This window comes from Artibeus jamaicensis, unplaced genomic scaffold (assembly GCF_021234435.1).
Source record: "Artibeus jamaicensis isolate MK-2021 breed Jamaican fruit bat unplaced genomic scaffold, CSHL_Jam_final contig_685, whole genome shotgun sequence".
Classification (NCBI taxonomy): Eukaryota; Metazoa; Chordata; class Mammalia; order Chiroptera; family Phyllostomidae; genus Artibeus; species Artibeus jamaicensis.
The window spans coordinates 12,250,236-12,273,695 of NW_026521924.1; the positions used below are offsets into that span (position 1 = coordinate 12,250,236).

The window sequence follows — 23,460 nt, forward strand, 5'->3', positions numbered from 1 at the left end:
CAGATTGCCTTCTTTCACTTATATGCGTTTAAAGTTCCGTCATGTCTTTTCATGGCTTGATATGCAGCTAATTTCTTCGAATAATATTCCATTGTTTCGTGTATATGACCATTTATTTATCCATTCACCTACTGAAGGACAATTTTTGTTACTTCTAAGTTTTGGCAATTATGAGTAAAATTACTATAAATGTCCATATGCAAGTTTCTGTGTGAACATAACTTTTCAGCTTGACTGGGTAGATACCAAGCAGCCCTGGCTGGTGTAGCTCAGAGGCTTGAGTGTGGGCCTGAGAACCAAAGGGTCGCCGGTTCGATTTCCAGTCAAATGCCTGGGTTGCAGACGGTGGCCCCAGTGGGGGGCACGTGGAAGGCAACCACATATTGATGTTTCTCTCCCTCTCATTCTCCTTCCCTCCCCCTCTCTCTAAAAATAAACAAATAAATTTTTTGAAAAAGTACCAAGCAGCACGATTGTTGGATTGTATGGTGAGAGTATGATTCATTTTGCAAGAAACTGCCAAACTGTCTTCCGAAGTGGCTGCACCATTCCGATTCCCGCAGGCAGCGAAGGAGAATTTCTGCTGCTCCACATCCTCCCAGCACTCGGTGCCGTCCATGCTCTGGATCTTGGCCATTCAAACGGGTGTGCAGTGGTGCCTCGGGGTTGTTTAAATGCGCACTTCTGTGATGATGTCTGGTGTGGAGCATCTTTTCATCTGGTTATTCACCATATGTATATATCTTCGGTGAGGTCTCATTTATCTTTTTGCAGCCAAGGTATTATGCCTTGGGTAAACCTCCTAAATGCCCCTGCCTCGTTTCCCACGTCTGGAATGAGAATAACAGCACCCACCTCACTGAGGGTTTTGAAAGTTAAAAGTGTGTGCAGTGACGTGACTGACTGAAAACATAGCCTAAGAGTTTTTATTTTTAAATTTCTTTTGGCCGCTGTAGACTCGAAGAAACCCCAAAAGGTAATGTTCTCTGAGTAGGCAAAGTAGACAAGTCTTGGTTCTCCTTAGCCCAAGGAAAACTGAGCAGGTTCTTGTATAAGTTTGCTGCTGCAGCCTACAAGCAACACAGAGTTCTCCGCGGCGTCCAACAGTGAACACCTGTCTGCAGGTGGGTGCAGGTCTGGCTGGGCTCCCTGGGCTTTGTTTCAGGCTGCAGGGTTGGCTCAGGCCTGCTCCCCAAGTCTGTCCTCCTTTTTGGACCAGTGGGTCAGCTGGAGTATGTTCTTTGCGTGGCAAGATGCAAGAGGGCAAGGCCAACTGTGCAAGTACATTTCACAACTTTGTTTATGTCATGTCCACGCATATCCAATGACCACGTAAGTTTTGGCTAAGACCAAATCAGTGGGTAATGACTATGCTTTGCCCACTATGAAACCATGGGGTGGATAGATACAGTCCACAGGAGACGAAAGAATTGGGGCCGATACTCTTCCCAGGCCTAGCACTGCTGGGTCTCTGGACTAACAAGCTTTGTGTTGGGGTTGGTGGAGGATGCAATGGGATGAACCCATTATGTCTGGGTCAAAAGAAGAAATGACCCAAGTTTAAGAGTGATACAGGGGCTACAAAGAGGACAGAGCGTTAGAAGCCTAAGCTCTCTGGGGCCTGAGAACTTCAGGATAGAATGTCAGGAGACGTCTGTTTGGGCCGCTGTAGCCTGGGATCCTGGGTCTGTCTGATTCCGGGTTTCCCGCCCTTTTTGGTCTGCACATGGGGTTTGCCCACAGGACAGAGGGACTGATGTGCTGTCACTGGGCTCCCTGCCACTGCTAATAGGCAGGGGCTGAGCTGAAGTCAATTTGGGTTACAAAACAAAGAAATGTGTTGTCACTTGTATTCAGGATTGTTTGGAGCAATTAACATCTGTCTCGTATGTCAAGTGCCCGACACATAGTAGGCTCGCAATAAAAATGTCACATAGTAGGCCCTCAATAAAATTATAATAGGAACTCAGCTATGCTGAGGTCTTTCCTTTTCTGCCTCAGTGGGAGTAGGGGGCTTGCTGAAATCACGTGTGGGAGGCAGGGGGTGTAGGACAGTGGGGATGAGGAGAGGAATCAGGGAGACCTGTCCAGCCTGAGGGGTGTCATGGATGTCAGAACCCCTGTGTCCCCTACTAGGGCCTGGTCCTTGGGGCATGGGGTTCTTCTCAAAGTATCCAGGTGACACCGGGGTTCTGGGAGGGGCCCACAGGGCTCAGAATGAAAACCTTGGTCTGGATGCCCTGGAAACCTCGTCTTCCCCAGGCTGGGTTTGTCTCCTTCTCTTCTCAGGAGGAACAGTGTGCAGAAAGCCCCCTTCCACTCTCAGACTCCCTAAAAAGTCCAAGCGGCCCCCAAGAGAGGGGTCAATAGAACCTTCCACTTCACACTTTGCCTGAGATGAGCCTCCAGCATGACCCCAGATCCCACTTTTGCTTGCTCAAGTCCCCTGAGTTCCCGGCCTTGCAGGGGACCGTCCCCTGCCAATGAGGTGTTTCCTGTGCTGGTATTGCATAAGGCCTGCAGCTGCCTCCCGGGCCAGCCTCTGGGCTGGCCGTAGGGCTGAGGTTTTGGGAAAAGCAGAAGCAGCCCCTGAGGCTGGATCTCCTCTCTCAGGGTGACAAGCCCTGGAGAACCAGCAGCACCACGAGCTCCTGGACTTCCTTCCTGTTCTGCTCACCTGCAGTTCACCAGCCTGGCAGCCCCCTCCCTGTGGAGCAGGTACGCCCATCTCTGGCCCTGCAGGGCAAGCGGAGGGTTGGGAGCGGGGCTGGGCTGAGGCTGACTGGTGGGGCATCTGGGTGTGGGAGCTGGACGCCAGATCAACCCAAGCCCAAGACACTAATCAAAGCTGCACTCATATCTTAAACCCCCTCACTGCTCCAAATCGCCCCCAGCCCACATCCTAATCCCAGTCCCAATCCTAACCGCCATCCTGCCCAGCCCTGGTGCCTGTTCCAATCTGACCTCACCCTCAGTTGTGTCTCATCACAGACAATTCTACTAATCATCATCGTCTCCACATAGCCATGGCCTTGGCCTTTACTCATCCCAACCCCATCATTCTCACCTTCACGTCAAATCACAGCCTAAACTTGGCCTTCACCCCTGCCCAGCTGCAGCCGGACCTTCGTCTTCCCCTCACTCTGCCCCGTCCCCCTCCGCGCCACCATCCCAATGCAGGACCCCAGCACTGATCAGCAAAGCTCGGGCACGGTGCTCAGGCCGAGGGCGCGGATGGCTAGAATAAAATGGATACTTTCCGTCGCCAATTGCAAAGCCCGGGGACCTCATTTATGGATTATCTGACTTTCAGAATGAAACTTTTGGGGCTTTCCACAGTTACAATGCTCTCCTGGAATTGCCAGCTGTGCCCTGATTTTCTCACAGCAGGCAGAGCACTCCAGCTGCCGCATCGCCCCAGTTCCCTCCTTCTCCAGCCTGAGAGGGAAGTTGGGGAGAAGCCCCGTGTTGGGAAACAGAAACCGAATCCCGCCTCGCTGCCTGCAGTGAAGCTGCTCTGACCTTTCTCCCCCAAGGCCGGGCTAGGTCGGTGGCATCAGAGGTCAGGGTCTCGGAGCTCCAGCCTGCCCTCCCCAGGCATCCTGGCACACTTGGTCTCCCACAGACTTGACCTACTCACTTGCAGTCGCATCTACAGCAAACCTAGGAGCCCACCATGGGCCAGGCCATGCCATTCCAACCATGATGCAACCTGTACCATTTCTAGGTAGAAGTGGGGATTTAAAACTGTCTTCAGAGAGCCCAAGACTTGAGGTTGCAAGGATGCACCTCGGGAACTTCCCGAGGTCTGGGGAACAGTGCTCCCCAAACAGTCCTTGCCCAAGGGTCAGGTTGTTTTAGGGCTGCAGTGTTCACCGTCAGCCCGTATGCCCACCCCCTTCCCCAGGACCCACAATCACCTCTCAACCACCAGGGGGCGCTGGTGCACACTGGGACGCCGCTTAACCTGAGCCTTCATCACCAGACTTTCAGAGACAGGGGTCGTCTTTCTCGCCCTTTCTTTTTCTTGGACAGTTCCCTGGGTGGAGACTGGTCTCTAGGGTGGAACAGGCTGAGCTGTTAAGCTGGACTCGGGTGGAACTGACCCCTCGAGTATTGAGAATGGGCTAAGAGTTGTGACACCTGCATGATGTAATTTGGAGTAGTTCTCTCACACATACCCCAAATCCCTGTTCCATTCTGGGATCAGTATGTCTAAAATCCCACCATTAGGTTCAGCATTGCCCTTTCCAGGGCCGCAAATGGGAATCGCAGGGGGAGCTGGGGATCTCAGTGAGACGCCCTCCTGTTGTCCTGCTGACGTCCCAGAGGCAGCGGGTCTGACCCTGATACCCAGTGTGGCTGTAGGCTCCGGGGCCGTATGTGCCCCCAGCCAAGCACAGTAGGCTGCCTTTCAGGCCAGCATCCATGTCACGGGACCCAGCCTGGGCCAGCCAGCACCTTTCCTATGGCTGAAGATCTGGTGTGGAAAGTGAGGGTAGAGCAAGCCTAGGATTGTGCAGAGAACCGGGGAGGAGCCACTGGGTCTCAGAAAATGACCAGACCTGTCAGCTGGAGCAGCCAAGGTGGGGGGGGGGAGGGAGCGAGTCTCCTGGGGGGCAGTGCTCTTCCGGGCCTTCCCCCACCTTTGCTTTGATAGGATGCTCCCCAAAAGCCATCCCTCCTCCTAGCACGCACGGCTCATTTCTGTTTTGTCATCTTGACAGGCAGCTCCGCCTGCATGCAGGCCCTGGGTGTCTGCCCAGCCCTCCCCAGGTGTGGCCCCTGGTAGCCGCCAGAATCAGCTGGGCTGATGGGCCGGGGGCTGGGAGTGGTCATGAGTTTCCTGTCCCTACTTCCAGCCTCCCCAGGCCCTCCCCCTCCCTCTGTCGAGTCAGCATTCAGGACTAGGGCGGACTGCAAAGCTGGCAACATGGGTGTTTGTATGTGAGTGTGGTGAAAGGGACTGTTCTAACCATTTTTTAAAATCCTTATCCAAGGATGTGTTCATTGATTTGAGAGAAACATTGATCGGTCGCCTCCCATCCTTGTCCTGACAGGGGATAGAACCTGCAGCCCAGGTATGTGCCCTGCACGGGGATCGAACCCACACAGGATGACACTCCAACCCGCAGAGCCACCCAGGCAGGGCTAGGTCTGACTTTCGGAAGAGCTGCCAAGCGGTTTCCCACAGGAGCTGCGCCACTTTATATGCCCACCAGCAGCGCACGCGCTAAGCTCCTTAATTCCTCCATGTCCTCTCCAACATTTGTTATTTGGGGGTTTGGTTTGTTAAGCCATTGGAAAGTGCATGAAACAACAGCTCATGGTTTGGTTTGCATTTCCCTTACGACTAGTGCTGTTGAATATCTTTTCATGGGTTTATTGGCCATTTTTTATCATCTTTGGAGAAGTGGCTATTCGAGCCCTCCGCCCGTTTTTTGAATTTGGGTTGTTTGGAGTTTGTTGGTGCTGAGTTGTAGGAGCTCTTTGAATATTCCAGATATTAATCCCTTATGTATGATACTAATCCCGTGACTGGCAAGTATCTTCTCCTTTTCTGTGAGGTTTTGTTTTTACTCTCTTGATAATGTTCTTTGATTCATAAACATTTCTAATTTTGATCCAGTTCAATTTACCTGTTTTTCTTCTGTTGCTTGTACCTTTCCTGTTATACTGAAGAGATCCTTGCCTGGCCCTGGGTCATGAAGATTTTCATCCCTGTCTTCTTCTAGCAGATTTATAGCTTTAGTCATACGTGTTTCTGTCCTCTGCCCTTCGGATTCACGTTGACGGCACCCCCCAGAGCCCTCGTCCTCATCGGGGGCACTCTGTGGTGGAGGGTCCCTCCCCTTCTTATGTACGGTAGACTGTAGGCAATTAGCTCATGCTTGGAGGGGTCTGTGTTGTGCAGGGCCCTTGGGCCCTGTGCTGCCCCTAGAATGACCCTGTCACCAGCCCTAAGCCCCCCAAGGACCACATCTATGATGCTCTCCAGTGCTGCAGGGCACATGTCCCCAGTTCCAGGGCTCACACGATGCCGAGGGCAAGGCAAGCACAGAGATGACGCTGGGCGGGTACAGGAACCCCAGTGGGAAGTTTCAGCTAGAAGCCACCTTCAAGATGCACCTTGAAGGCTGAAAAAAGTTTCAACAAGCAAAGATCAAAGATCATAGGTGGTAGGGGAGCAGCCAGTCAGTTGGAGAGCCTGTGAGCATCTGGGACTGTCTGCAAGGAGGGTGTGTGGGGAGCAAGGAATGGGATCAGAGCTGGGATAAGAAATGAGAACCTGTTAGGGATGTATTGGGCCTACATCTCAATGGCAATGGGGAGCCATAGAAGGTGTCTGAGCGAGGGAGCAGCCTTTCAAGACAGCACTTCGGTAAACGCTCTGTCAAGCTCCATATGGCGTATAGCTTGTAAAGCTAGAGGTAGGAGGTAAGGCTCAAGTAAGAAACAGTCATTCTTGCTCATTGCCTTGGAGTAAGTCGCTGGGCCTCTCGGGGTTCCAGTTCCTGTTGGTTTGGGTGGCAGGGAGGGGCAGGGAAGTGGAGGGAAAGGGAGAAACAGCTGCTCATCTGCTCTGGGGTAAGGTTCTTGAGGGTCTGGGAAAGCAGAACTTGGGGTGGGGCTTAGGGACACACAGAGGGCTTTCCGATGCATTCCACCAAGGGAGGGCATTCCTGGGTGAAGCCCCAGCCGTGAACGTGACTCCTGGCTCCCAGCTGGCAGTCACTCCAGGGGTCCTTGGCAGCACTGCCCTTTCAGTGGGCCGGCCAGCACAGCGCGCACGGGGACGAAGGGCTGGACTCTCTCTCAGCAGGCTCTGAGGCCGAGGTGCGCTCACCTCCCTCTTGGCACCGGAACCAGTGTGAGAACCTGCAATGGGCTGCCTGCTTCGGCTTCTCCTCCTGGTCTCATCCTTCTCCACGGGTAAGCTTCGCTGGCCTTCAAGAGCCCAGCCCTTGCTGGCCCGGCAGACTGGTCACAGGTGGCTGCCGAGGCTCAAGGGCAGGCACGGGAGGCAGTGGCAGGGAGCAATGATGCTCCCTGGGGCTCCCGGAGGGGCTGCAGTGCTGGGGGCAAGGCAGGGCTTGGGGGCCCACTGGGGGCACCTTCCATAGGGCATATCAGGACTCTGTGGGGCTGTCAAGCCTGCGTCACTCTCCTGTCTGTCTACCCCTCCCTCAGTCCTGGCCTCATGGGGTGTCTCCAGTCCTGAGTCCGTGGAGGGCGTGAAGGGGTCCTGCCTCGTCATCCCCTGCGTCTTCAGTTTCCCCGACGACGTGGAGGTGCCCCAAAGCGGCATCACGACCATCTGGTACTTCGACTACTCGGGAACTCGGCAGGTGGTCCACCACTCGAGGGCCCCTGAGCTGGTGCAAGAGCGTTTCCGTGGCCGTGCCCAGTTTCTGGGGCACACACAGCACAGGATGTGCAACCTGCTGCTCAAGGACCTGAGCCCCCAGGACTCGGGCTCTTACCAATTTCGATTTGAGATCAGTGAGGTCAACCGCTGGCTGGACGTCAGAGGCACGGCCGTCACTGTGGCAGGTGAGGAAGAGGGTGGCCTGGCTACTGCCTGTAAGGGGCTCCCAAGCTGCTCCTGGCCCCACTGACTCACAGCCCCAACTCTTGTCCTAAACCTGGCCCCATCCCCCGCCTAACTCCGGCCTTGCGTCCTCCATGCGTTTACCCAATGTGAAGGCAGGGGTAGAAAGCAGTCTCCTTCTCCTTGGAGCCTCTCAGCTGGGGTTTGCAGGGCAGGAGGTCTCAGGCCTGGTGAAGGGGGGTCCTGAGCCTCCTGCCTTTGTCCTCAGAGAAGCCCAGGGTGCCCACCATTGCCTCACCGGCAGAGCTCCGAGAGGGTGTGGAGGTGGACTTCAACTGCTCCACTCCTTACCTGTGCCTGCGAGAGTCCATCAGCCTGCAGTGGGAGGGCCAGGACCCTGCTAGCTCCCGCACCTTCCACCTCCAGAAGTTGGAGGCCACGGGCATCAGACACCAGGACGTCCTCCGCATGGCCCCATCCTGGCAGGACCACGGCCGGACCCTCAGCTGCCAGCTCTCGGTGGCCAAAGACAAGACAAAGGGCGAGATTCACCTCCAAGTGCAGCGTGAGTGTGCTGGGGGCCACACCCCGGTTTCCGAGCCCACAGCTGCGGTTTCCCAGAGCAAACCAGTTCCTTCTCCAGGGCGCAGGAAGAGAGCCCTTGCCCCTGAGGCAAAGTTGGGTGCCCTCTGGCCTCCTGGGTGGGGCAGGTGAAGAGAGATTGCCAAGCACAAGGAGCCCTGTTTGATGGCTCCCTTTTCCCTGTAGTCACTGAGGCCAGAGACTTAGGGGTCAGGCAGCAAGGACCCTGAGATTTCGCTCAGCTCTGGAGGATGCTGGGGTGGGGGTGGTCAACCCCTTCGAAGGCTGAGCTCATGCATGGTGGTTGGGGCATTACCCAGACATGGCGGAGAGGCTGTGGGGCAGAGCTGGAGTTTCCACTTCACCGAGCACCGTCCCTTCACAGTGAAATAAGGCAGCCTCTTCTAGAACAAGCACTGTTCACAGGCATCAGATGGCTGACTCCACCGTGCACTAGATGAGCAAGCTTTGGGCAGGTTACTTGCCTCTTAGAGCCTCTATTTTCTCGTTTGTGCAGGGGAGGCAAGAGTGAACCTACCTCTTAGCTTTGTTATGGAAATCAGAGCGGTGCTCCGCACACACTGACCAGTCAAAGCGATTGCCTTCTACCATTTTCGTATCTATGTAGATAAAGCACTTGAAAATGTGAGCTTTCATTAGCATATTTAGAGAAGCTTGGGAACAAGATTTAAGGAAATGCAGTTTATTTGTATTTTTGGCATCCTTCTTACACATGGGTTAACCATTCTGACAGCAAGTTTAACTCTGCCTTTGGCGCCTTCTGTCAGGTGCTTGGTCCCTCACCAACAGTGACCATGGGCCACCAAAGGGAGCAGTGTGGTGGGACCCACAGCCCCAACTCAAACAGAGGACAGTGGGCAGTATCACGAGGCAGAAAGCCCTGGAAGGCAGGGTGGGCTGGGTGCCAGGCCAGGCATTGTATTATCAGCTTCTTGGGGGTGAAGGAAGGGGTGAGGAATGAAAGGTGGCGGGCAGTGCAGCCATGGAGCTGATGATTTATCTGGGTGGGCTTCCTTAGGGCAGAGTGCTGAGAGAGGAGAGGAAGAGCGCTCCCCTGGAACCCCTGGGCCCCTTACCCGATGTCCCCCATTGTGCCCTGCAGATGCCCCAAAAGGTGTGGAGATCCTCCTCAGCCCCTCAGAGGGGAACATTCATCCAGGCGATCTGGTCACGCTCACCTGCCAGGTGAACAGCAGCTACCCCTCGGTCAGCTCCGTGCAGTGGGTCAAGGATGGGACGCGCCTCAAAGCCCAGAGTCAGGTGCTGCAGTTGTCCCAGGCAGCCTGGGACGACGCTGGAGTCTACACCTGCCAAGCTGAGAATGACGTGGGCTCCTCGGCCTCACCCCCCCTCAGCCTCCACATCTTCAGTGAGTCGGGGGTGAACCTGGGTCTTGACTAGAGGGCGGGGAAAGGGCCCAGGCCACAGAGGCTGAGGGGATGAGGGTGCGGATTCTCAGCCCTGCCTCAGACAGATGACAAGCCTCCCTGGCAGGGTGGGATGTCAGGTGGATGCCGGTGAACAGGACAGATGCAGCAGGCTCCGCTGCAGGAGGGGTGTGACGCAGACCGTGAGGGATCAGGCTGAGTGGCTGGGACCCTGAGGGATTGTCCTGCAAGTCGGCTGCAGACCCGCAGTGTGCCCGGTGCTGCCCCCACAGTGGCCGAGGTCCAGGTGAGCCCAGCAGGCCCCATCCAGGAGAACCAGACAGTGACGCTGGCCTGCAACGTGCCTAAAGAAGCACCCAGTGAGCTGAGCTACACCTGGTACAAGAACCACGCCCTGCTGGAGGAGGCCCACAGCCGCACCCTCCAGCTGCACTCGGCTACCAGGGCCGACACTGGCTTCTACTTCTGCGAGGTGCAGAACGCCCAGGGCAGAGAGCGCTCCGGGCCCGTCAGCGTGGTGGTCATCCGTAAGTGCCCAGTGGGGTGGGCACTGCTAGGGCGGGGCCAGAGGGCGGGGCCGCTGAAGGAGGCTTAGGGCACTGGGTCCGGGTGGCCTTGAGCTCTGCACACCTGGCAAGGCTTTGACCTCCTTGGGCCTTAGTTTCCTCCAATTAAAAAAAATCTTTATTTTGAAATAAGTTCAAACTTCCAAAAACAGTACAAAGAATTATCCTGTACCTTTAACTTAGATTCCCCATTTGATAACATTTAGGTACATATGCTTTCTCTCTTTTTACATGTATACTCTTTGTGTGTATATGTGAGCACACACATGCCCATGTGTGTGCAGGCATGTACACTCATGTCTCTCCTTATAAACACATATGCACTCTATACATGCATATGGACCTGTGCCCTCTGTCAGTATACATACATGTATATGTTATCCATCACCTAGCCATCCATCCATCCATTCATATTCCTAAATTTGCAGGCATGATGCCCCTTACCCCGTAGTTCCTCAGCATATATTTTCTTTTCTTTTTAAAAAAATTTTATTTATTTCTTATTAGAGAAAGGGGGAGGAAGGGAAAAAGAGAGGGAGAGAAAGATGAATGTTCAAGAGATACAAGGTTGCCCCTTGCAAACCCTCAAACTGGGGAACCTGGCCCGCAACCCTGGCACAGGCCCTGACTGGGAATCGAACCTGTGACCTTTTGCTTCCTAGGCTGGCACTCAATCCACTGAGCCACACCAGCTAGGGCCAGTTTCTCCATATTCGAAGTAGGGTCCCTGATCCCCAGCCGCAAAGTTGCTGCAAGGATTGATTGGCGATTTGCCCAGTCCAGGGACAAAAGTGTATTCAGCAGTCACTCAGGAGCCCCTGGGGTCACCCTCCATCTCCCAAGGCATTCTGGGACAAAGAAGGTGCCGCAGTTATAGACTATATAGGGGGACCCACGGAGTGCCCCTGTCTGAGGGTGACAGGCCCTTCTCCACACAGACACGCCCCTCGCCCCCGACCTATCTGCCTTCCTGGAGACACAGGGCGGGCTGGTGGGCATCCTCCACTGCTCTGTGGTCAGTGAGCCCGTGGCCACCCTGGTGCTGTCACACGGGGGCCTCATCCTGGCCTCCACCTCTGGCAAGGAGGACCACAGCCCACGCTTCAGAGTCTCTTCTGCCCCCAACTTCCTGCGCCTGGAGGTCCGAGACCTGGAGCAAGCCGACAGTGGGGAATACACGTGCACAGCCTCCAATGCCTACGGGAACGCGTCCTCTACCCTGGACTTCCACGCCAATGGTACGATGGCGGAGGGGGCTCGGAGCGGAGGCCTGGTCTGGGCTCTTCCTTCTAGGGGAGCAGAGGGCTCAGCTGAGGGGCTGCACGAGCTGGCTAATAAAAATCACACCAAGAACCCAGGCTATACAGTGTTCCCAACACAGGAGGTTCAGGGAAGTAGAGGCAAAAAGGAAAACACGGCAGATTGTGTTACCGTTTTTGTATACACTCTGATTCTGAACTCCGAGGGTCCTTCATTTGCATTCATTTGTTCCTTGTTTACCAAACGTTTAGGGCAGGTCCTGTGCTCGGTAGGGGTCAGATGCAGGAGGCACAATAGAGTAGGGTCCTCCAGTTCTTGGTATATGAGGTATCCTTCCCTTATTCTGAAGCCATAGCTGATCAACCAAGCCAGGTTTTTGACAGAAGGCTGGGTTCCAGCTCAGAATCCTCAACCATGAAGCAGCCAGTTACTATCAATAGATCAGAATGGTCCTTCGAGGCCAAACCCTCCTGATTGTCAAGAGATTCACAGAGCCGATGGCATGAAGCCCAGACCTACCCTACAATTGTTCGGGGAAAGCGGGATACTGGAGGGCTTCCCGTAGTGGGTGGCACGGAGCCGCAGATGTGCAGGGGAGCTGAGCCTCCCTGTCTCCCTCTTCTGCTAGCCGCCCGCCTTCTCATCAGCCCAGCAGCAGAGGTGGTGGAAGGGCAGGCGGTGACCCTGAGCTGCCGGAGCGGCCTGAGCCAGACGCCTGACGTCCGCTTCTCCTGGTACCTGAATGGAGCGCTGCTTCTTGAGGGGCCCAGCAGCAGCCTCCGGCTCCCCGCGGCCTCCAGCGCTGATGCTGGCTCTTACCACTGTCGGGCGCAGGATGGCCACGGCGCCAGCGGGCCCTCCTCGCCTGCGGTCCTCACTGTGCTCTGTGAGCAGCCCCCCACTGGCCCCTGCTTGTCTTGGGGGGGGATCGATCAGTCCACTGGGGTCCACTAGCCGTCCTTCCCTCCTCTAAGTCCTCCTGACCCTGAACTGCCCAGGGTCTAGATAAAGAGGGCAGCCACAGGCCAGGGCTGAAATTTGGAGAACAAGGTTAAAGACTTTTCTACCTCCTCATGCCCCCATCCTCCAACCCCAGATGTTTTACGGCCCTCTACCCCAGCCTCAGACCCACCATGGGCACCGTGTCCCAGCTTCCCCCTCCCGAGCTGGGCCCTGGGACACCATATTCCTACCAATGTGCACACACCCCATAGGATGCGCCCTCCCCAGCTCCCAGAGACGTGCAGGCAGAACCTCTCAGCACAGGAATTGTGTCCGGTCAGCGGGGGATGTTCTGTATGAGCCCGAGAGGCTGACCAATGTTCAGGGCACCCTGAGCTTCCAGAAAGCCTCCCCTGATATGAGCGGGAGCGACGTCCTGGCACTGTCAGGAAGAGCAGCCACTGCCAGAGGCTTTCTAGTGTCATGGTGAGGTCACGTGGAGGCCTTGACTGGTGGCCAGCTCCAGAAGCCTCTAGAAAGAGGGCATTTTGGGTGTTATCTACTATCCTGATAGAGCCAGCTGGCAGATCAGAGATAAGAGGTGGGGAGGACCTTGGGGGAAGGGTTGGGGTGCAGAAAGAGCTATGAGGGCGCCCTGCTTAGGAGCACATGGGAGTTCAGCCAGTGACGCTAGCCCAGGTGTGCCTTTGTCTAAGCTAGAAAACGGCGCTTTCTCAGGGAAGACTCAGTGCAGCTCGAGGGCACAGTTCAGCACCAGGCATGGGGGCTGCATCCCTCCCACCCTGGTTCAGCTGTCCTTGCGCAGTGCACAGGTCCTTTGGTGTCCCTGGGCACACGTCCTTGTCCAGTGTGTCCTGGGATCCCAGCCAGACTGGAGTGGACTTGCGAGGCCCTGGCAGAGCCTGTGGTTGAGAGCCCGTGCTCTTCCTCCCCAGACGCCCCACGCCAGCCCAAGCTCACCGCCCGGCTGGACGCCGATGCTGCAGAGGTCGGGGCTGGCCGCAGAGGCTTCCTCGAGTGTCGTGTGGAGAGTGACCCCCCAGCCCAGCTGCGGCTGCTCCACGGGGATGATGTAGTAGCCTTTTCCCTGCCGTCAGGGGGTGGCTGCAGCAGCTGTGGGGCCTGTTCTGGGCGCAAGAAGGTCAACAGAGCCCCCAACCTGCTGAGCGTGGAGATACCAGACCCGGTGCTGGAGGACGAGGGTGTGTACCAGTGTGAGGCCAGCAACAGCTTGGGCAACGCCTCCTCCTCAGTGACCTTCAATGCCCAGGGTGAGTCGGGGCAGGGAATGGTGGCGCCGGGGCGGGGCCGGTACTCAGGACCCTATCCTCCGCGACCCCTGGCTCCAAGCAGGTCAACCGAGGGAAACCGCCTTATTCGGCAGTGAAGTCTGCTTTTCTGCCCTTTGCCGTGGGCCCTCCGGAGGGTCTCCTTCCTGCCCCCTGCAGGCCAGGAGGCTGGACCGCTGTCCCCTAAGGTTGTGGGGGAAGCAGTCAAACTGAGGGCCTGTGCTGCCTGCTCTCCAGCCACTGTCCTGGTCATCTCGCCGTCACACACACTGCCAGAGGGCACCGGAGCCAACCTGACCTGCCGTGTGAGCCGGGAAGCTGATGGTGGCCCTGCTAACTTCTCTTGGTTCCGGAATGGGGCACTCTGGACCCAGGGCCCCCTGGAGACCCTGACGCTGCTGCCTGTGGCCAGAACGGACGCCGCTCTCTACGCCTGCCGCATCCTCTCCGAGCCCGGCGCCCAGCTCTCTGCCCCCGTCATCCTGAGTGTTCTCTGTGGGTGATGGGCCAGGGCAGCAATGGGCACCTGGAGGGATGAGGAGGTGGTCTGGGAGGAGCCAGGCTGGGGAGAGGTTTGGGCATGGGGAAGGGTGGGCCTGGACTGTGTGTTTGGAGCGGGGATGGGACACAGTGTGGCAGCTGGAACGTGGTGAGTGGGGCTGGGGGTGGCCTGAGCTCCTCCCTGTCCCTGCAGATCCCCCAGACCCTCCGAAGCTGTCAGCTCTCCTGGACGTGGGCCAGGGATACATGGCTGTGTTCGTCTGCACTGTGGATAGCAGCCCACTGGCCCAGCTGACCCTGTTCCACGGGGAACACCTCCTGGCCACCAGCCCGGGGCCCCAGCTCCCATCACATGGCCGCTTACAGGCCAAGGCCACGGCCAACTCCCTACAGCTAGAGATCCGAGACCTGGGTCTTGGGGACTCTGGCAGCTATCGCTGTGAGGCCACAAATGCCCTTGGGTCAGCCAACACCTCCCTCTTCTTCCAGGTCCGAGGTGAGTGTCAGTCCTCTGAAGATGGGAGACCCAGATGCCCTGGGGGTCACTCTGACCAGGTTTGGGGCTGGGTCGGGTGGGTTTCGTGCAGAAGTGTGAGGTCTTTTTCAGCCATGGTTTCTGAAGTTTCCAGCCAGCCCGCAGGAGACCTTTGACTCCAGTTAGATATTTTCAGCTGTAATAACTGTGGCAGCCACTAGGGGGAAGTGGCAATTGCACAAGGCAACTTGCTTGGTTGGAGTAATTTCTGACAGATAACTTCTTTTGTAACAATAGAATTTTGTTAGATGATAAGTATCTCACACAAAGCCTAATATGTATATTGTGCATACACATGTGTATTATACGTATATGGATTTGTTATGTATATACACACACATAAACATATACATAAGAATATATTCACATATTCTTCTCAAAAAACCCTCCCTATGAAAATAAGCCAGGACAAAGGAAAGCTAATACCCATAATGCTGCAAGGGCCAAAAAACCCACACAATTTTCCTTCCACAATGACAAACACCAATTTTTGAACATTTCCCTTGGGCTTCCGTTCTATACATCTTGTCTTATTTATAATGCTCACGTCACACGCAGAGAAATTGAGGGTCGGAGCTTTAGGAGCGTGCTCACGATCACACGACCAGCAGGTGCCCCTGCCGGCGTGGGACTAATTTGGTTCTGTTCCCAGGCGCAGCCTGCGTTCTCAGTCACCGCTCCAGCTGTTCCTCCATCTCCCTCCCCGCCCCTTGGTCTCACCCTGCCTCAGACCCAGGGGGGCCGGGAACTGCCCTTCGCCCAGCCCCCAGTTCCTGGGGTCTCATGACCTGGGGCCTGGGTGCAGGGCTGGGCCAGAGAGAAAAGACCGCACGGCTGCTAGCTTCCCCTTCTGAGCCCTGGTCTCATGCTGAGTTCAGCTCCTGATCAGCGCCTTGGCCCTTGGCATGACCTCGATTGCTCCTGTTTCAGTGCTTTGTAAGGCCAAGAGCCCACATGCGCAGGCGCAGTGCCTGGCACTGGGCTGCAGACGGTCTAAGTCAGTCGGGCCTCCAGAGCCTCACCCTCTGGTAGGCCAGATATGATCAGCAGCAAAGCCGTAACTCAGGGTGGTGGGTGGTCAACACCAGGGCAGACCCAAGCCGGGTCGTTGGGAGCGGGAGACTGAGGCACGGGGATGAGGTCGGCGGTGGTCTGGGTCCAGGAGCTGTGGCTTGGGGACACGCAACTGAGAGGTCGTGCAGTCTTGGCGTGGACGGACTCCCAGTCCCAGACTGCGGGAGGACAGGGTGCAGGGTCCCTACTTGCTTCTGGTTTCTCCTGCAGGAGCCTGGGTACAAGTGTCACCATCGCCCGAGCTCCAGGAGGGCCAGGCCGTGGTCCTGAGCTGCAAGGTGCCCACGGAGGCCCTGGAAGGGACCTCATACCGCTGGTACCGAGATGGCCAGCCCCTCCAGGAGTCAGCCTCAGCCACTCTTCGCTTTGCAGCCATAACTCTGAGCCAAGCCGGGGCCTACCACTGCCAGGCCCAGGCCCCAGGCTCAGCCACCACGAGCGTGGCAGCCCCCGTCAGCCTCCACGTGTCCTGTAAGCGCTTTCATATGGTGTGTTCTTGGGGTGCAAGGGAGCCAAGGGCATGGCAGGGGGAGGGGACGCTGAGCCCTTGCTCTGGGGCTCTGCCTCCATGAGAGAGTCTTAGATGAAGGACCACCTCACCTAACCTGGCCAGGCCCTGAGCACCCCCTGCTTTGTGTAGATGCCCCACGTGAGGCCACACTCAACACCCTGATGGACACTGGCCCTGGGCGACTGGGCCATCTCCTGTGCCGTGTGAATAGCGACCCTTCAGCCCAGCTGCGACTGCTCCATGGGGACCACCTGGTGGCCTCCACCCTCCAAGGTGTGGGGGAACTGGCAAGCAGCTCTCCCCGGCTGAAGGTGGCCGTGGCCCCCAACACCCTGCGCCTGGAGATCCGCAACGCGACGCTGGAGGACGAGGGAGTCTACACCTGCAAGGCCACCAACACCCTCGGCCAGACCTCGGTCTCAGCCAGTTTTGATGCCGAGGGTCAGTGCGGGGTTGTGAGTGTGTGTGTGGGCGGCTCCTTTAAGAGAAGAGAAGGTTGGAGAAGGTTCCGGAAGTCTAGGGCGCAGGCAAGATGGCTCAACAGAAGGAGCGTTTTCCCTTCTTAAGGGCGGCAGTCTCCCAACTTGGGTTTTACAGAAGAGCCTGTTTTTGAAAAATCCTCACTTGAGGACTGTTTTTTTCATTGCTTTTAGAGAGAGGGAGAGGGGGAGAGAAGCATTGAGGTGAGAGAAACATCAATTGGTTGCCTCCCCCACACACCCCAACCAGGGACTGAACCCTGCAACCCAGGCGTGTGCCATGAGTGGGAATCAAACCGGCAACTTTTCCGTGCACGGGTCGACACACCAACCAACTGAGCCCCACTGGCCACGGCTCATGGAAGAGCCTTTTTGAAAAATCGGATTTTTCCATGGATGCCCAGCGGATAACACTAATCAGAAAGGGCGTGCTCAAGGAGAAAGCACAGTGGGGCCAGAGAAGCCTGCGTCCTCCTGTGTGCCCCGCCCCCAGGGGCCGGGAGGGCTCTGCAGAGCTCTGCTTGGGACCACCTGAGAGACGATGAGTCGTTTGTTTACCAAGCTCCACCTCTGAGGGCCTCCCCTCCCTCATGGGGACCCGCACCCTGTTTTACACAGCCTCACAACCCTCACTGGTGTCCCCATGTCCTCCTTCTCTTCTCAGCTGTGAGTGTGCAGGTGTGGCCAAAGGCCACCGTGCAGGAGGGCCAACCAGTGAACCTCACCTGCCTCGTGTGGACCGCCCACCTGGCCCAGCTCACCTACACGTGGTACCAGGATGGGCGGGAGCGCCCGGGGGCCCACTCCCTCCACCTGCCCAACGTCACAGTCTCGGACGCTGCCCCCTACCACTGTGGTGTGGTGGCCCCTGGCCGGGCACCCCGCCTCTCAAGGCCTGTCATCCTGGATGTCCTCTGTGAGTGTGGTTGGTGGCAGGGTGGAGCTGGAAGGAGCGACAGCAGCCAGTGGGGGTCAGGGTATGGCTGACACCCAAAGGTGTCCAACCTGGGAACAGTTCCAGAACTCAGCCGGCCGATGGAGCACTTCCCAGGGAACATTAGAGTTGGGGAGCTGTGGGGTTAGGTCCTCTTTGGGCAGAGCAGCAGCGCCCCAGATTGGGCAAAGGGAGGCCCTTGGGGAGGGAAGCCAGGGCCCTCCTGGTCCGAATGGCACCTGCACACTGGCCTCCTCTGGGCTGCAGCCGCTGAACTCCATCTGTGCCTCTCATGCTCCCGCAGATGCACCCCGCAGCCTGCGCCTGACCTACCTCCTGGAGAGTCGTGGTGGGCGGCTGGCCCTGATACAGTGCAATGTGGATAGCAACCCCCCTGCCCAGCTGGCACTCAGCCACGCTGGTCGTCTCCTGGCCTCCTCGACCGAAGCCTCTGTGCCCAATACGCTGCTCCTGGAGCTGAAGGAGCCCAGGCCCAGTGATGAGGGTCTCTATAGCTGCTCGGCACGCAGTCCTCTGGGCCAGGTCAACACGTCCCTGGAGTTTCGGCTAGAGGGTGAGGCAGGGCTCAGATCCCATGAGGGGTGGGATCAGCTATGGTTTCTGGCTGGGGCCCGCTGACCCTCGCCTCCTTGGGACAGGTGTGCAGGTGACCCTGACCCCGTCGGCCACTGTGCCTGAGGGGGCCCCCATCACAGTGACCTGTGAGGACCCTGCTGCCATCCCACCCACCCTCTATACCTGGTATCACAATGGCCGTTGGCTGCAGGAAGGGCCAGCCGCTTCCCTCCCACTCCCGGCGGCTATGCGAGCTCACGCTGGTGCCTACTCCTGCCAAGTTCAAGATGCTCAGGGCACACGCAGTTCCCGACCTGCAGCCTTGCAAGTCCTCTGTGAGCTGGGGTCCTCGGGTCAGGGTACCCAAGGTGGTGGAGGGCACTTGCAGGTCCCAGTGGGGCTGGGCACAGGACTGCAGGGGGGCAGGTAATGGGCACTTGGGGAAAGAAGGACATGGGTGATGGGGACAGAGGCCCAAGGTCCCCGAGAACCCTGCCCGAAGGAACCTGCCCACAGGATTCCTGAGAAGGCAGCACTTCTAGGAAGTGACAATTTGTCCAGAGGCTTTGGCCTCGCCAATGCCATGAGGGTGGACAATGGACAGTATGGAATTTCCGAGGGGGGACTTCAACTGTTCCCTGCTGCACCCTCAGATGCTCCTCGGGACGCTGTGTTGTCCTTCTTCTGGGACTCGAGGGCCAGCCCCAAGACTGTGGTGCAGTGCACTGTGGACAGTGAGCCACCTGCTGAGCTGGCCCTGTCTCGCGGTGGGAAGGTGCTGGCCACCAGCCACGGGATCCAGGGCTTGGCATTGGGGACGGGCCATGTCCAGGTGGCCCGCAACATCCTGAAACTAAAGGTGCAAGACATGCCCTCGGGGGATGAGAACACCTACGTCTGCACGGCCCACAACTTGCTGGGCTCGGTCAGCACTACTGGGCAGCTGCAGGCGGAAAGTGAGTGGGTGATGGGGGAGGAGAAGGGACTCAGGTGCTGTGGGTTTGCAGAGTCTGTGTGGAGGGGGTTGGCTGGCCTGAAGGGGTGGAGGCAGCCCTGATCCGTTGGAAGAGAAATAGCTCCCACTGGAGGGCACGGCCCAGCCTGAGGGGGAGAAACAACCTTGCCCTTTGGGAGCTCCCTGCAAGGGTGGAGGTATAGCAATGCCCAAGAGGAGCTTGGGAGCAGGGGAGACACAAGCCTCCCCTCACAGAGCCCGGTCTGAGGGAGGAGGTGCGGCCTCACCCACAGGGAGTGCAATCTGAGGGTGGGACACAGCCTCATCCATTAGAACTCTGGTGTGATGAGAAAGGGAGGCACAGCCCAGCCCTGGAGGTCCCAGTGGGAGGGTGAGAGACAGTCCTGTCCTCAGAGATCTCAGTCTCATGAGGGGAGACTGAGTCCCACCTTCAGAGGCCCAGATCCCAAGTCAGATCATAACGCACAGAGGCCCCTCTGATCCCGCCGAGAGGCTCTGGCTCCCGCAGGCCTGCAGATCCCCAACCACCTCTGGTCCTTGGCCTACAGATGTGCGTGTGGTGGCTGAGCCGGGCCTGGATATGCCTGAGGGTGCAGCACTGAACCTGAGTTGTCACCTTCCTGGTGGCCCCATGCTCATGGTCAACTCCACCTTCACTTGGTTCTGGAACGGCCGGCAACTATACGCAGAGCCTGTGCCCACCCTTTCCTTCTCCCACGTGGCCCGTGCCCAAGCCGGAGTGTACCACTGCCAGGCGGAGCTCCCCACTGGGACCACCACCTCTGCTCCCGTCACGCTCCGTGTGCTCTGTGAGTACGACACATGCCCTCCCCCCACCTTCTCAGTCTCCCCACATCTCACGTGCCCTCCTCAGGTCTTCCTCTTCTTTTGCCTGCAAAGAGCAAGGACTTCACAGGCATGGAGTCCTGGGTTGAAGGACTCCCACTGACTTGTGTGATCTTGTGCATCTGTGCCTTGGTTTCCTCATCTGCAAACACCAGTTCCCCCACCTTGTGAGGAATGTAGGAGATAAAGCACGCAGAGTGCCTGGTGCACAATAGGGCCTCATCAGCCTTGGTGCTCTATTCCATTTTCCACCAGGGCCTCATGCTGTTTCAGTCAGCTATTGCTGCATAACAGGTCACGCCAAAACATCATGCTTAAAATAACAGCCATTTTATTTGCTCACAATTCTGTGGGTCAAACCTTTGGGCTGGGCTCAGCTGGGCAGTTCTTCTGCTGGTCTCACCTCACGTGGCTGCAGTTATCTAGTGGCTGACCCATGATTACATGGTCTAGGATGGCTTCATCCTCGTGACCGGTGGTTTAGGCTGGCTGTTGGCTAGGCCGTATGTATCCAACGGGCTGGCTTGGGCTTCCCACAGTCTCGTGTTCCAAGGAGAGCAGAAGCTGTGAGGACTATTAGATCTAGCCTTGAAGTCACTCGATGTCACTTCTGCCTTCTAGTGGTCAAAGGGAGTCACAGATTCATGGAGTGAAGAAATGGGCTCTTAATGGGAGAAGCAAAGTCACCTTGCATGGATATAGGAAGGAGAGGAACCTGTAACTGTTTTCTACAATTACCATATTCCTTGTCTTCCCATAGACCCTCCCAAGACACCCACCATGACAGTCTTTGTGGAGCCTGAAGGTGGCACCCAGGGCATCCTGGACTGCCGAGTGGACAGCGAGCCCCTAGCCATCTTGACCGTCCATCTTGGTGATCGGGTGGTAGCCTCCAGCCAGTCCCCAGGCACCCCAGCCGAGCCGCACATCCACATCTCAGCCGCCCCCAATGCCTTGAGGGTGAACATTGAGGAGCTGAGGCCCAGTGACCAGGGTGAATACGTGTGCTCTGCCTCCAATGCCCTGGGCTCTGCCGCCGCCTCCACCTACCTTGGAACCAGAGGTGAGGGACACTGCACAAGGTCCCATCTCCCAGGACACTCTGCACAAGGCCCAGCTCTCAGGTCCAAAGGCTTCCTTCTGAGGCCTTCCCTGGGTTGTTGCTTAAGCTTGTCTGTCTAGTCTAGACCGGTGGCTTGAAGCTCCTTTCTATGGGCAAGCTCCTGAGACAAAGCAGAAAGTTAGAAAAGGTTTCATCTTGGGCAAGTCACTTGGGAAGGAGCGTTGGAGGCCTGAAACCACAGCTGCCCCCTGAGCTACCCCCTGTGTTCCAGCCCTGCACCGCCTGCATCTGTTCCAGCAGCTAGTCTGGGTCCTGGGGCTGCTGCTGGCTGGCCTCCTCCTCCTCCTGTTGGGCCTGGGGGCCTGCTACCTCCGGAGGTGGGTCCACAGCTGGAGGGCGAACGGGGCTACCTCATCCTTCTATGTTTTCTCTCAATATTCCCCTATGTCCCTCCTACCAAATTCATGGCTTCATACTTCCTAGCCCATCCCCCTCCCTGCCCATATTCCAAATTTGGGAATCCTTTCTAGAATTATCTGTAAATCCATCTTGATGTAGTTTTCTTCTTTCCTTATCTTGCTCCCCTTCCCCGGTCTGTGCTGAAGAAAGGGCTGGGGAGGAAGAAAGATAAGGTACCCTGCTCACCACAGTGCTCCCCATTGCTTGGTGCAGTGACCAGTCTGGAGACAAGCATGTGGGCGGGCAGGAGGAACTGGGGCAGGCAGCAAGAGGGGAGCCCTCTGAGTCCTCTCCTGCCCTTGCAGAAGGAGGTGTTTTCATAAGCTGAGCATGGGTGAGAATTCGGTGGAGATGGCTTCTCAGAAGGACAGCATGCAGGTATCGTTCCACCATGTGGGCACACACGGACATAATGCCCAGCTACCCCACAGAGCAGGGCTGGCCCCTAGAGACTGCTGTCATTTATAGGCCGGTGCCTGGGCTGTAGAGAGATTGGGGAGAGACTACAGAGATCCGGGTCCCCTTCAGAAGAGGTGGAACCATAATCTGATTGGGGTAGAGAGAAGTCATGTGTCTGCTGCTCAGCTGGCTGCATGATTGGGGCAGGCATTCCAAACTTAGCAGCAACACCTTGGACACATCTTGGAAGACAGGACCTCCTCCTGTGTTTTGGGGTCTTTCTTCCCATCACTTGGGCAAGAGTGAAAAACTGTTTTCCCTCCTTCATGGTGTGTCCCCTTCTACAGATAATCCATTTGGTGGGTCAGGGCTCCCAGCTGTGCACACTCTCACCAATCCGCTTAAGACACTACCCAAGGCTTAGGGGTCTGGGGGTCCTGCCCTCTACAGTTAGGGATCAGGCGATGACATCTCCCAGAGTCCTCCAGTGACCAGAGTTTTTTCTCCACGGGAAGCTCATTGATCCTGATGCAGCCACATTTTGGACTTCACCCCGTGCTCCACCCCTGAGCTGACCTGTGGCATTGCTTACCTGCAGGAGGAGGAGGCCACTGAAATTGGTGATGACTTGGGCTTTGTAAACAAGGCTGCATTGGATCCTGCCTGCTTCTGTGAAAACAATGCTGAGACATCTGACTTGCTGTGACCTGGTTCCAAACTTCTTGCTCCTCAAGAACAATAGGTGGTGAGAGGAGGGGGTGAGCCCCCATCTACCCAGGAGGGTGTGAACCTCGGGGGATGCTGAAGAGGAATGGGTTGATCATGTCATCCGCTTCTCCTTCATTTTTCTCTGAATCTCATCTCTCCATTTATCTCCCACTTCCTCCGCACATCTTTCTCTTCCAAGCCCATTCTGGACTGTTTGGAAGGATTACAAGAGGAGCTTTCTACATCCTCACAGGCTGGCCAAGGTCCTCTGTATGATCTAGAATACAAGCTAGGCTGCTGTAACAAGGCACCAAATATAGTAACTTCAACATGAGAAAATTTTATTATTCTCTCCCATACTAGTCTGGGTATGTTATGGTGGTTTAAATTGGTGGTGCTCTGTATTCTTTTATCTTGATTGTGAAGTTTATAATGACCCCACTACACTCACATTCCCTCCAACAAGAAGAGTGGAAGTTGAAGTTAAATGTACACCCATTCCCATTGTGGACTTTGCCCATTTCACATATACTCACTTCCCATTGGCTAGAGTTTAACCATAGGGTCACACCAAAGCTTTGAGGGATTCTGGGAAATGTAGTTTCATCATATTTCCAAAGAACTCCCAGCTATGGTCTCATCCCCGAGACTTGACATTGATGAGAATGCTGCCAGCAGGGCACATTCTGTCTTCGTGCAGATCTGCTGAAAGGCATGCCCTGGTCATGGGCTTCCTGGAGGGAATATTTCCTCTCAAACATTAAGACTAATGGAAATG

The 23,460-nt window shown here is 56.5% G+C and overlaps 1 protein-coding gene across 5 annotated transcripts; it reads left to right on the forward strand.

Moving 5' to 3' along the window:
- Positions 1–2,570: 2,570 nt before the first annotated feature.
- SIGLEC1 (sialic acid binding Ig like lectin 1) lies at positions 2,571–23,039 on the forward strand. 5 transcript variants are annotated; one of them, XM_037147767.2, is made up of 23 exons: positions 2,571–2,718; positions 5,001–5,081; positions 6,821–6,933; positions 7,192–7,554; positions 7,821–8,117; positions 9,258–9,524; positions 9,816–10,070; positions 11,048–11,347; positions 11,998–12,255; positions 13,268–13,603; positions 13,859–14,116; positions 14,316–14,618; positions 15,942–16,202; positions 16,372–16,683; positions 17,386–17,637; positions 17,960–18,229; positions 18,315–18,566; positions 18,885–19,187; positions 19,756–20,016; positions 20,814–21,116; positions 21,388–21,493; positions 21,881–21,953; positions 22,573–23,039. In XM_037147767.2, exons 3-23 carry the CDS (start codon positions 6,885–6,887, stop codon positions 22,678–22,680), a joined length of 5,187 nt encoding a protein of 1,728 aa, XP_037003662.2. In that variant the 5' UTR covers positions 2,571–2,718; positions 5,001–5,081; positions 6,821–6,884; the 3' UTR covers positions 22,681–23,039. The 5 variants fall into 5 exon arrangements, 4 of the variants coding, with proteins under 4 accessions (XP_037003662.2, XP_037003663.2, XP_037003664.2 ...); XM_037147768.2 differs by having other exon boundaries at positions 6,824–6,933; XM_037147769.2 differs by lacking the exon at positions 5,001–5,081.
- Positions 23,040–23,460: the final 421 nt, after the last annotated feature.

Bases quoted from the DNA above. Each gene is read 5' to 3' on its own strand.
- SIGLEC1 (XM_037147767.2), top strand. From the start codon at position 6,885: ATGGGCTGCCTGCTTCGGCTTCTCCTCCTGGTCTCATCCTTCTCCACG. The intron at 21,494-21,880 runs GTGGGTCCACAG...CTGCCCTTGCAG, and splicing joins GGGGCCTGCTACCTCCGGAG to AAGGAGGTGTTTTCATAAGC. The intron at 21,954-22,572 runs GTATCGTTCCAC...GCTTACCTGCAG, and splicing joins CTCAGAAGGACAGCATGCAG to GAGGAGGAGGCCACTGAAAT.